The sequence below is a fragment of the Musa acuminata genome, chromosome BXJ3-11 (assembly GCF_036884655.1).
Source record: "Musa acuminata AAA Group cultivar baxijiao chromosome BXJ3-11, Cavendish_Baxijiao_AAA, whole genome shotgun sequence".
NCBI classification, from domain to species: domain Eukaryota; kingdom Viridiplantae; phylum Streptophyta; class Magnoliopsida; order Zingiberales; family Musaceae; genus Musa; species Musa acuminata.
The window spans coordinates 23926795-23938733 of NC_088359.1; the positions used below are offsets into that span (position 1 = coordinate 23926795).

At 38.9% G+C, this 11939-nt stretch overlaps 1 protein-coding gene across 1 annotated transcript; it reads right to left on the minus strand.

Annotated features, from left to right (window-relative positions):
* Window positions 1-455: 455 nt before the first annotated feature.
* LOC135652829 (GTP-binding protein SAR1A-like) lies at window positions 456-7530 on the minus strand. The gene is made up of 3 exons (XM_065174102.1): window positions 7241-7530; window positions 7025-7156; window positions 456-1002 (listed from the first exon to the last, which is right to left on the minus strand). Exons 1-3 carry the CDS (start codon window positions 7367-7369, stop codon window positions 682-684), a joined length of 582 nt encoding a protein of 193 aa, XP_065030174.1. The 5' UTR covers window positions 7370-7530; the 3' UTR covers window positions 456-681.
* Window positions 7531-11939: the final 4409 nt, after the last annotated feature.

Genomic DNA, 11939 nt, shown 5'->3' on the forward strand with positions numbered 1-11939 from the left:
GTGCATTATAGTAGAGCTGGTAGTACCGGGCTTAGTTAAAGTAACCCTTGCTCCATATTGTTTAACATGGATAAATGAAGTGCATTGACATAAGCAACAGATTGATTGTTTCACCATATTAGTAAATTATTCTTGAAAAACTGCCCTTATTATTCATAATGAATAACCTAGTATCTCGAGTGATTGTCCGAATGTTACCTTAATTTTGATTGTTCAAAGAATGGGCATCAGAAAGCTATGCATGCTTACTTTGAAGCAACCAATATGTGGGGCACATTAGCAGCAATATTTCTACTTGGCAATTTAGCATCGAAACTATAGGCCCAAAATATAAAGCCGTTAAGCTAGGACAGAGTCACTTCCAGGTCTTATCTAGAATAGAAGCTTAAGCTGGTTTGATAACACCAAACATTAGTTAGCTGCGTCTATGTCAGTGGACCATCAGTCCCAAAACAAGAGATCAATCCAAGTATAAATTGCTCATGAGAAACTGTAACAGATCAAGTTGTAGCAACAAAAAATCGAGCATCACATGAGGAACTATAGCTCGAAGGGGAAGATGTAATCCTGTCTTTGTCTGTGTACTATGCGAAACGAATGGAAAACATCAGGATGGCCATGCACTGCATCCCACTAAAATCCAAAATCAAATGACAGGTTGAGCCACATCAAAATAGGGTCCTATTTTATGTATTGCGAAAGCCATTTGAAGCCATCACCGTAACCCATCTTGCGCACGATGCTGCACATGAAGACCTCAACGGGGCGGACATTGGGGTCGGTAATTTTAACCTTGCCCTTCCCGGTTATGAAGTGGTGCAGGCCTAGGTGGAAGCACAACTCCTCCTCAGATGCCGCATGTGGGATGTCGATCTTGTTCCCCAGGACGAGGAACGGGACATTTGCCAAGGCATCGTCAATGAGGAGCGCATCCAGTTCCTTCTTGGACTCTGCAAACCTCTCCTTGTCCCATGCGTCCACTAGATATACCACTGCGTCCACCTATTTAGAAAAGCACATTTGTTGTACAGATAGGCAAAAATGACTAGAGTAGCAGGTCAACAACAGAATAAGTCACGAACAAGCTCGCAAGAATGTTTCACGAATAAGTCAGCTAGAGATGGTGACAAAGTTTAACGAACCATCAGGGTGCATCATCGGGTCTGCCATTTGAGCATATCTGCAGCATAGCATCGGCAACAAATTGATCGATTCCAGTGTATTATGAAATTGATACATAGTTTGCCTAATTCTTAAGATCTAATTTGCTAAATAGATTAGAAAAAGGAAGGCTCAGGCACACTCGATGAATGCAAAGCATATTTATGGATGATACAGTGTCACGGACTTAGTTAGAATTGCCTAAGCCGCGAGGCAACCTTGCGATCAAGTCGCGAACTTAGCTTGAATTGCCTAAGTCACGACGCACCCTTGCGCCAACTCCTCGGATTTAACTGAGATTGCCAAAGTCATGAGGTGCCCTTGCGACATATGCATTCGCAAAGGTTTAGCCTAGTTGCAACTTCATACAGGTCCCGAAGGACCTGTAAAACAGAAAGTTGATTAAATTAAAAATGAGCGATGGACAAGTCCCGGCGTCTCGCGAAGAGGGAAGTTTTATAAACAATTCAACAATCACCTTGAGTGCAAGAGAGAAAAGAGAGGAATGAGAAAGTAAAGACTTTAGAAGATAGAACGAACAGTTGCAAGTCCACAAACAATAACTCAACGGGTGTCGGGCGCGAAGTTAAGTTCCTGTCAAATTAATATGCGAATTTGTGAAAATTTTTTAGCGCCCGACAATATACCGAAGCCTCATCCAGCCCTGTGCTATCTAAGGGGTTCCAGGGTGCTGAGATGATTAATGTTTTGGGCGCTATAGCAAGCTGTAGAAAATAGCCCGCGGCATACGAAAACAGAGCCATTTTAGGGCTTTTTGGCCCGACACGGTGAGCGGTCGCACTGTAGCGCTGCAACCTGTTCGAATATGTATTTTTACAAGCAAAAACACACAAAACCAAGGCAAAATATACTGTCATGTCTTTGCACAAGTATACAAAAGTGACAAACGGTTCGTAGGACTCCCCAATACTTCATCACATTCTTCATTATCAGCTTGGCTGCTTCCTTTGCTGAACAGTGTAGGGGTGCAACAATGAAAGTTACATACTTTAAAAATCGATCGACCATCATGAGTATCGATCTGAGTCCCCCTACCACCGGCAAGCTTGATATGAAATCCAACGAAATGCTCTCCCACGGCCTTTCTAGCACAGGCAACGGTTCCAAAAGTCCCACCAACTTCCACTGTCGTTGCTCTACCTTGTTTTGTTGGATAGTGAGGCACATTCGAACATATTCTTCCACATCAATCCCCATTTTTGACCAGTAAAAGGCCCTCTCCATGAGAGCCAATGTTTTGTGAATACCTAGATGTCCAGCCCAAAAGGAATCGTGACACTCTCTTAAGAGTTCATGCCTTAAATTATCCACTCGAGGAACATAAACCCTATTCTCTTTTATGTAAACGAGTCCCTCCTGGACCCAAAATCATCGTGCCTTGCCTTCTTTGATAAGCTGCATCAGGGTTATTGCTTGCGGATCACTGTACAGTCCATCCCTGATCCTGGAAAGGAAGTCGGAGTGCAACTAACTTGCTTAGCCTCTGCCCTCCAATTGTATGGAATTCACTCGCTCCACTTTTCGACTCAATGCATTGGCCATGACATTTTCTTTTCCGGGCTTGTATTCCATTACCATATCAAACTCAGCCAGGAAGTCCTGCCATCATGCTTGCTTTGGGAAGAGTTTCTTTTGAGTTTGAAAATAGCTCAAAGCGATGTTGTATGTCCTTAGCACAAATCGTGATCCAAGAAGGTAGTGTCGCCAAACTTGTAGATAATGGACCACCACTGTCATCTCCTTCTCATGCATCGGATACCGTCACTCAGTCTCATTGAGCTTACGGCTCTCCTAGGCCACCGAATGACTCTCCTGCATGAGTACTCCTCTAATAGCAAAGTCTGAAGCATCTGTATGGACTTCGAAGGGCTCCCCATAGTCCGATAATTTGAGCACCGATTCTTCTAATACAATTACTGCCTTCAGATCTTGAAATGCAGCTTCACATTTGTCAGACTACCACCAAGGTTGCTCCTTCTTTAGCAACTCCGTCGGTGGAGTTGCATGTTTCGAATACCCCGCTATGAAGCATCGATAGTAATTGATGAAACCAAGGAAGAATCTCAACTCTAGCACCTTCTTCGGAGTTCGCCATTCCGCAACGACTTGCACCTTTGATTTGTCTATCTGAATGGAGCCATCACCGATTTGATGCCTCAAGAATAAGATCTCCGTTTAAGCAAAGTAGCACTTCTCTCTTTTCATGAACAAAGTATTCTTCCTGAGAACCTTAAAAATTGTCCGAAGGTGCTCGACATGCTCCTCGAGCATTTGGTTATAGATGACAATATCGTCCAAGTAGACGACCATAAATTTATCTAAATACTCTTTGAATAGTTGGTTCATAAGAGTGCAGAACATGACCCGAGAGTTGGTTAAGCCGAAAGACATCACCAAAAACTCAAACGCTCTATATATGGTCACATAGGTAGTCTTCGCTTCATCGTCTTCAGCAATGCGCACCTGCCAGTACCCCGACCGGAGGTCGAGTTTGGAGAAATACTTTGCTTTGCCCAATTAGTCAAAAAAGTCCGCGATGAGTGGGATGGGATACTTGTTCTTCATCATCACTTTGTTGAGGGCTCGATAATCAACGCATAGTTGGAGGCTCCCATCTTGTTTCTTTTGGAAGAGAACTGGAGCTCCGAATGGTGCTTTGGAACCACGGATGAGACCACCACTTAGCAGTTCACTTAACTGCTTTCTGAGCTCTACCAACTCTGGAGGGGGTATGCGGTATGGTGGTCTCGCTGGATGCTTCACTCCTGGCTCCAGCTCGATAAGATGATCAATGCCTTTGTGTGGTGGCAGAGTCTTCGGTAACTCAGGTGGCATAACGTCCGTGAACTCCTTCAGAACATTAGCCACCACAGCGGGTTCATGAATGGCCTCCTCATCGAGTGGGTCTAGTTTCATAGCAGCCATAAATGTTAATTCATCTTTTCGTACCCCTTTCTTCAGTTGTAATGCCGATATCTATTGGGGTTCCCTGGTTCCTCTCCGAAAGATAGGAACCACACAGGGGTCGTCACCTCCCATCATACATAGGGAGTTTAGGAATGGCATTGGCACCAACTTCGTCGCGTTCATGAACTCCATTCCAAGAATCACTTGGAAGTCGTCTAGTGGCATCGCCATCATGTTTATGCTCCCGCTCCATGTTTCGATCTTGATGGGAACTCCCTTTGCTAACCCAAAGATTCGCTTGGCCTTTGAGTTCACCATCTTCATTTGACTTGGGTTCTTCTATAACATCAGCCCAAGTTGTTTTGCTTCTCGATCGACAATAAAATTGTGGGTAGTGCCTGTGTCCATCATTGTTAAATTTTGTCGGTACAAATTAAATGGCATTCATAACAATATGAATATTTTAATTTTCACCATATGTTTTGGCATCCCCAGAGGTATTTATCTGTCTACGCCTTGTTCAGAACATAGGCTGGTGTCGTCAATTCAGAGTGTTCCGTAACCAATCAAATGTGAATGTCTTGACGGTGACCTGTGCATGATGTTAGCTGGGTAGCCATTTTGTAAAAGGTTTCACATCCACCTAGCTGACCAAGGCTGTGGTCAGGAGCGCCGGTCCATGTGCGAATTCACATCTGGATATTACTATGGTTACATCTACACATTAATGTGGTGACCAATTTAGAAATCTCTCACCGAACATTCTTACTGTTTTGGACAGAGCATCTATATAGAACGCAGAGATCCGAATCAGATAGCAACACGTCCGAATCTTAGATCAATGCATTATTGGTCAGATCAAAAGATCATTTGGTTGGATTGCATTTTTAATTAAGAAATATTTTAAAATATATAATATCTTAAGTATATATATAGTATTTAAAAATATTTTTAAAATTAAAAAAATCAAAATTAATAAAAAAATGGAACAATCTTAAACATGATTGAACCCAAAACTTGGTCATATAGGAACATAGAATGAGATAAAATGAATAATATCAACCTACATTGTAAACATAAATATTTATCCTGATTAAATGACATGATAATATTCATAAAGTAAAACATTAGTCTCATTCAAAATAAATTGTTCAATATCAAAAAAATAGTTCAGCAAACCTAATGATCATGATTCAAATATTGGATACATATATATTTCTTATAAATCAAAATTATTATTTTTAGTCATCAAAATTCCACTCGATGATTCTGCTAAGTTTATTCCATATCATATTAAAAATTTTCACTCACGTACAATGAGATACTGTAAGAAGGAATCAGTAGAGAAATAATTGCAAAAGCGAGAGAGTGATCATGGCAAAAAGGAGAAAATTGAAGAAAATCTTTTAAAAAAGAAAGGAGTGATCGGTGGTAAAGGAGTTTTCAAAGAAGGAGAAACAAATAGAAACTTGTGATCGATCGTAAAAGAGTTTGCAAATAAGAAGGGATATGAGAAGATGAGTGACCAAAAAAAAAAAAGATGGATATGAGAAGATGAGTGACCAAAAAAAAAAAGATGGGTCAGAGGGTAAGTGGTGGAAGGAAAAGAATTAGGAATAGCACTTTCTTTCTCCTCTTAATCCTAATTTAAAATCACTTAAATTATCTTCTAAAATAAATTATAATAAGACTTATACGAAGGACATTTAAGTAACCTTAGCTATATTGGTTCGGTGTTATGTGACCCAATAGGTTCATTCAAGATAGCAAAAAAATTGATTAATATGGATTGATTTAATTTCTTTTTCACCAAACTAATTTCTTTTTGATAATCGTGTTGGATATTTTAAACCTATATTATATTGCAACCCTATCTGCACGAAGCAAAAGCATAGCTATAAGCCAATGTAAGTGTCATCCCTTCTATATACTCTTTTTACTAATCATGATTGATGTACTAACTTAGATCGTGGAAAAAAGACTCGCACGGGAACCTAACACCCCGTGATAACCTTTAGTGCAAGATTGATACGTTCGTTATCATTTGGGCCGGTGACATGATGCCCAATAGAACGTACTCCATGTATCCAACTCAAAGGAATAACCAAATTCATCTATCTGTCTGTCAATTGACTAGTTTAATAAGAAATACCCATTTGGAGTGTCAGTTAGAATTTAGAATAATGTATATGGAAGAAAGTATTACCAAATAGTGAACCTCGACCTCAAATAATTCGCTTGCAAAATAGTATCATGGGTACGAGACACAAGACGTATTCCATGGCTGCAACACACAGTATGTGCAATGGTATCCAAAAGGAGGGGTGGTGGAGGAAAAGGCGAAGGAAGGGTTCACTAATGAACCGATAAAATACCTTTCAGTATGGACCAATCTGACAGTATTTTGAGCAGATACTACTGTATTGACGCATGAGGCTCTACCGTACGGGATATACGTGATGGACAGAGACAGAGGAGTCTGGGTCGAATTATGTACCGGAGGCAATCCTCACAAAACCACTCTGAAGCTCCATCCTATAAATCATATTTTCACAAGCAACATCTGTTGTGCTTTTGAATTCAACTAAAGAGAGTAACGAGGGACAACAGAATTGTACCTACATAAACCACTACAAAAACAACAGAGAAGCCAGAGGGAACACAAGCATAATTTTTAGGGATTTCTCAATTCAAAACCACAAGAACTATAGAAACGAGATCAGGAAGAAGATGTACCAAGACAAGAAAAGAATAACTGAGCAATAAAAAGAACCGTATCCGCACAAGAAGAAGAAGAAGAAGAAGAAGAAGAAGAAGAAGAAGAAAAACCAGATAACGTGTTTCAAACAGACATATGAAGAGACCTAAAACAACCGAAACAAGAATTGGATGCCTAACCAAGCATGACAAAAAGGATCGTAGAAAGATGACGCACCTTAGCGAAGTAATCCTTCCACACGCGCCGTGCGATCTGATGACCTCCCAGATCAAACGCCTTGAACTTGATATTCCCGATGCTCAGCTCCTCCGATGTCGGGTGCTGCGTTGGCTGGTGCTGAACCAGTCGCTGCATTCGATCAAACAAATCCAATCAAAATGCCCTTCGATCAAAAGAAATCAACAAAACTGATCAGATGGACAAGGATCCGACCTCGTCCTTGAGCATATGAAGCAGCGTCGTCTTCCCGGAATTATCGAGCCCCAGGAACAGGATCTTGGCCTCCTTCTGCCACAACCCAAGTGAGGCGAGAACTCCGTAGAACCAATCGAAAAGAAACATCGCGGGCGGACGGGCCGGCGACCAGATCTATCGAATCTCTCCGGGAACCCTGCCGAGAAGATGGGATCTGGCGATCGGAATCGTTTACGATCCGTCACCACCGATCTGATCGCCGAAAGAGGGGGGGTCGGGTAGGGGCGGGAGACTAAGCAGACGTTATCTTACAAGGTAATTAAATAGCAGATCTATAGGGGCAGTTTTGAAGTTGGCGAGTTGGATGCGGGTTACCGGATCTGCGCGTCAAAGGATCCATTAATTCCTTTGCCACCGGTTATTTTGCTAGAGATGAAATAAAGAAAAATAAAATAAAAGAAATATTAATCACTGTTACCGAAATAACAATATTTGAGAGCATCATTTATCGCTTTTTAATACATACTCGTTTTCCTTAATCAAATTGAGAATATTTATTTTTCTTAAATTTTGTTGCATCTTCCTCTATTTCTTTTTTGCATTATTGATATTAATTGTTTTATTCCTAAATATCATTTTGCATATTCACATCATATCAAACAATTGTAAATAGCTTGCTAGTCTAAGGGTGATGTATAAATGTCACTATTGGTCTTAACTTAAAGTAATAAATATTTTATTTTTAGTTATATTATACATCAAATTTATAATATTATTTAATTTATTTATTTTAAAAATAAAATAAAATAATAATTCATATATATATATATATATATATATATATATATATATATATATATATCAGAATTCACATATACTCATTTTATGTTGGCATCATGTTATCATAGAAAAATAATAAGATTAGTTCTGATACAGCTCCCTCATAGCGATAGATTTATGATCTCGTTTCTCCTCTTTTTCTAGCTGAGATTTAATGCGGCAAATCTTCCACCTTGACGTTCTACTTTATTCGAATGGCAGATATTCTAAACATCTTGCTAGTCTAAAGGTGATGTATAAATGAGACTATTGGCCTTAACTCAAAATAATAAATCCATGTTTTTAGTTACATTATTCATCAAATCTAAAATATTATTTAATTTATTTATTTGAAAAAATAAAACGATAAATTCATGTATATATATTAGAATTTACCTATACTCATTTTATGTTGGCATCATGTTACCATAGAAAAATAATGAGGTTAGTTCTGGTACATCTCCCTTGGAGCTAGAGATTTATTGTGATCCCGTTTGTTCCCTATTTTTAGCTGAGATTTAATGCAGCAAATTATTCACTTGATATTCTATTTTATCCTAATAGTAGATATTCAAAATATCTTGCTAGTCTAAGGTAATGTTTAAATTGTTAGGAATGAGTCGGCACTAAGAGGGGGGAGCTTCGTACGATAAACTCAAATCTCGAAAATGCTTAACTTGAAAGCATGCAGAGTAATGAAAATAAGAATTTTATTTGCAATAAAGGTAAATAGTAAGAAATAAATGTAAACTAGATTTTTATAGTGGTTCGGTAGTCATAACCTACATCCACTTCGTCGATTTCTCTTCCGTCAATACCACCGGTATCCACTAATGATCTTCCTTCAGTGTGCGAATATCAACTACCCTTACAACTCGATTCTCCTTTTGACAGGTTCAGGAGAAAACCTTTACAGCCCTTTTTTACAAAGCTTCCCTCACACTCTCCCTTAGAATGATCTCTAAACTTTAGGAGGAGGGACTCTACACTTTACAACAGTTTTCAACTTTAGAAACATAGAGTTTTTTTATCACCTTTCTTGCTATTCTATGCAGGAATAACTGGGGTATTTATAGACTCCAAATGACTTCAAAACTTGGAGCCAAAATTCAAATCCCTGAAATTTCGGGGTATGGGCGGTACCATCATCTACAGCCTGACACTAGGCGGTACCACCGCTTGACAGTCTCGGAGACTAAGTCTGGGCAGTACCACCACCTGACATAGTCTCGGAGATTGTGCCACGCCTATTCTACATGTTGGGTCATTGTTTGAGCCTTTTCACTTGGCCCATAATTAAGTTGGCTTAATTCCAACCCAATTATATACAAACTATGAATTTTAAGACATTTACTAAGCTAAATAAGTTTGTAAGTTCAGATTTCTTTCGGCGAGCTTCCGGCGATCTTCCGGCGAACTTACGATGATCTCTCGGTAATGTTCCAACGAACTCCCGACAAACTCCTAGACTTCATGACAATCTTCTTGGCGAGTTCCGATAAGCTTCTCTAGCAAGCTCTTGGACTTCTCGGTCGATTCCGATAGAACTTCCGACGAACTCTTGAACTCCTAATGAAGTCTCGTTCTTGACTCTAGGACTTTATTTTGCTTTATGCCTTAATATCGTAGTTAATCCTGCACACTTAAAACCTACTTCGATCTAGACAATTATTATAAGGCTTAAATCAAATGTTGTCCGGCATGTCATTGGTTTATCGACGCTTCGTCTGATTCTTCGACGCATTGTCCTATCTTGTGGTCTATTGCCCAATCGGTCAGTTGACCTCCACAATTCTGATTTCCTTAGCGCAATTTTTGCTCTTCTTGGCCCGATGCCCAAACCCATAGCCCGAGGCCTTCTATCGATACGTTGACCGATCCTTTGGCTCTACGTCCAATCTTTTGACATGTTTCTCTCCGGCCGAACATGATTCTTCCTGCTTTAATTGTCTTTCCCCGATCGAAACTTCCTACATCACCCAAAACGCAGATCAAATCATAAACACTATCAATTGGTTTCATCATCAAAATCCGAGATTCAACAATCTCTCTCTTTTTGATGATGACAACCAATTGATGACGGAGTTAACCTTAACTCCTTCTATCAATATGGCATATGTGAGATGAACCTTGAATTCAAATTGAATTCAAGTCAAAGTAATATTTCATCATGAATATTTGTAATACATTATATGCATATCATCAACATAACTTCTCCCCCTTTGTCATCAACAAAAAGGAGAAGTGAAACTATACAAGCTTTTGATATATAATTTCAAATCATTGCATTTATCATCATGCAAGCTAGCAAGTTTTAGAGATGTGTTGAGTTTAGCATGTTTGCTTTTCTTTGCAATGTTTAAGTTAGTAAGTTTTCAAAAAAAGAATGAGATAACATTTTTTCCTCTTGTTGAAGTGTGCAAGCTAGCAATTCTTGTTTTATTTTGCAATGTGCAAGTTACAAGTTTTACTTCTTGAGATAGGCAAGATAGCACTTTTGCTTCTCGTTAGATATACAAGCAAGTTTTACTTCATGCAAACTAGTAATTTTGGTAAGTTTTACATCATTTTCCAATATGCAAGCTAGCAAATTTAGCAAATGTTACATTATATTAGAACAAGTGCTACTTCTCTTTGAAGTATGAAAACTAGCAAGTTTTTGAAAAATAATGCGAGATAGTAAATAGCAAGTTTAGAACATGCAAGCTAGCAAGTTTTTCATACATGAAGGTTAGCAAATTTTTACATCTTTTGAAATGTGCAAGACAATAAGCTAGCAATTCTTGGTGATGTTCAAGATAGCAAGTTTTTCTCATTTTATTTGAGAAGTGCAATTTTTGCTTCCTTTGCAATGTTCAAGCTAGCAATTGTAATAAATTTTACATTATACAAGCTAGCAAATTTTTACATTGTTGAATCTTGGATTTTGATGATGAAATCAATTGATAGTGTTTATGATTTGATCTGCGTTTTGGGTGATGTAGAATGCTTCGATCAGGGAAAGACAATTAAAGCAGGAAGAATCATGTTCGGCCGGAGAGAAACATGTCAGAAGATTGGACGTAGAGCCAAAGGATCGGTCAACGTATCGATCGAAGGCCTCGGGCCATGGGTTCGGGCATCGGGCCAAGAAGAGCAAAAATTACGCCAAGGAAATCAGAATTGTAGAGGTCAACTGACCGATTGGGCAATAGACCACAAGATAGGACAATGTGCCGAAGAATCGGACGAAGCGTCGATAAACCAATGACATGCTAGACAACATTTGATTTAAGCCTTATAATAATTGTCTAGATCGAAGTAGGTTTTATGTGTGTAGGATTAACTACGATAGCAAGGCATAAAGCAAAATGAAGTCCCAGAGTCAAGAATGAGACTTCGTTGGAAGTTCTAAAGTTCGTCAGAAGTTCTGTCGAAATTGACCGAAAAGTCTAAAAGCTTGCTAGAGAAGCTCGTTAGAACTTGCCAGGAAGATCGTCATAAAGTCCAGGAGCTTGCCGAGAGTCCGCTGGAATATTGCCATTACTTTAGAATCCTAATTTTTAGAAAGTGATCGTAAAATTTTATTCACAAGTTTAAGATTCAAAAAACTTTTACCAAAAGCTTTTAGACTATTGACGACATTCGTAAAATGAGTGTACATGTCTCCAATAGTCCTGCTTGGCTTTATATGAAATAATTCAAAATCACACATCAAAATATTTATTTTAGAGTCTTTAACTCTACTAGTGCCTTCGTGTGTGATTTCAAGAGTGTACCAAATATCGAAAGTCGTTTCGCAAATAGAAACTTAGTTGAATTCAGTTTTGTTTAAGACAGAAAATAGAGCATTCATAGCTCTAACATTTAAAGAAAAAGTTCTCTTCTCTAAATCATTCCATTCTTTTATTGGAGTAGA

Coding starts and splice junctions, on each gene's coding strand:
- LOC135652829 (XM_065174102.1), bottom strand. CDS start 7,369: ATGTTTCTTTTCGATTGGTTCTACGGAGTTCTCGCCTCACTTGGGTTG. Junction 7,157..7,240: donor TTCATATGCTCAAGGACGAG/GTCGGATCCTTG, acceptor GATCGAATGCAG/CGACTGGTTCAGCACCAGCC. Junction 1,003..7,024: donor GGAAGGATTACTTCGCTAAG/GTGCGTCATCTT, acceptor TTTTCTAAATAG/GTGGACGCAGTGGTATATCT.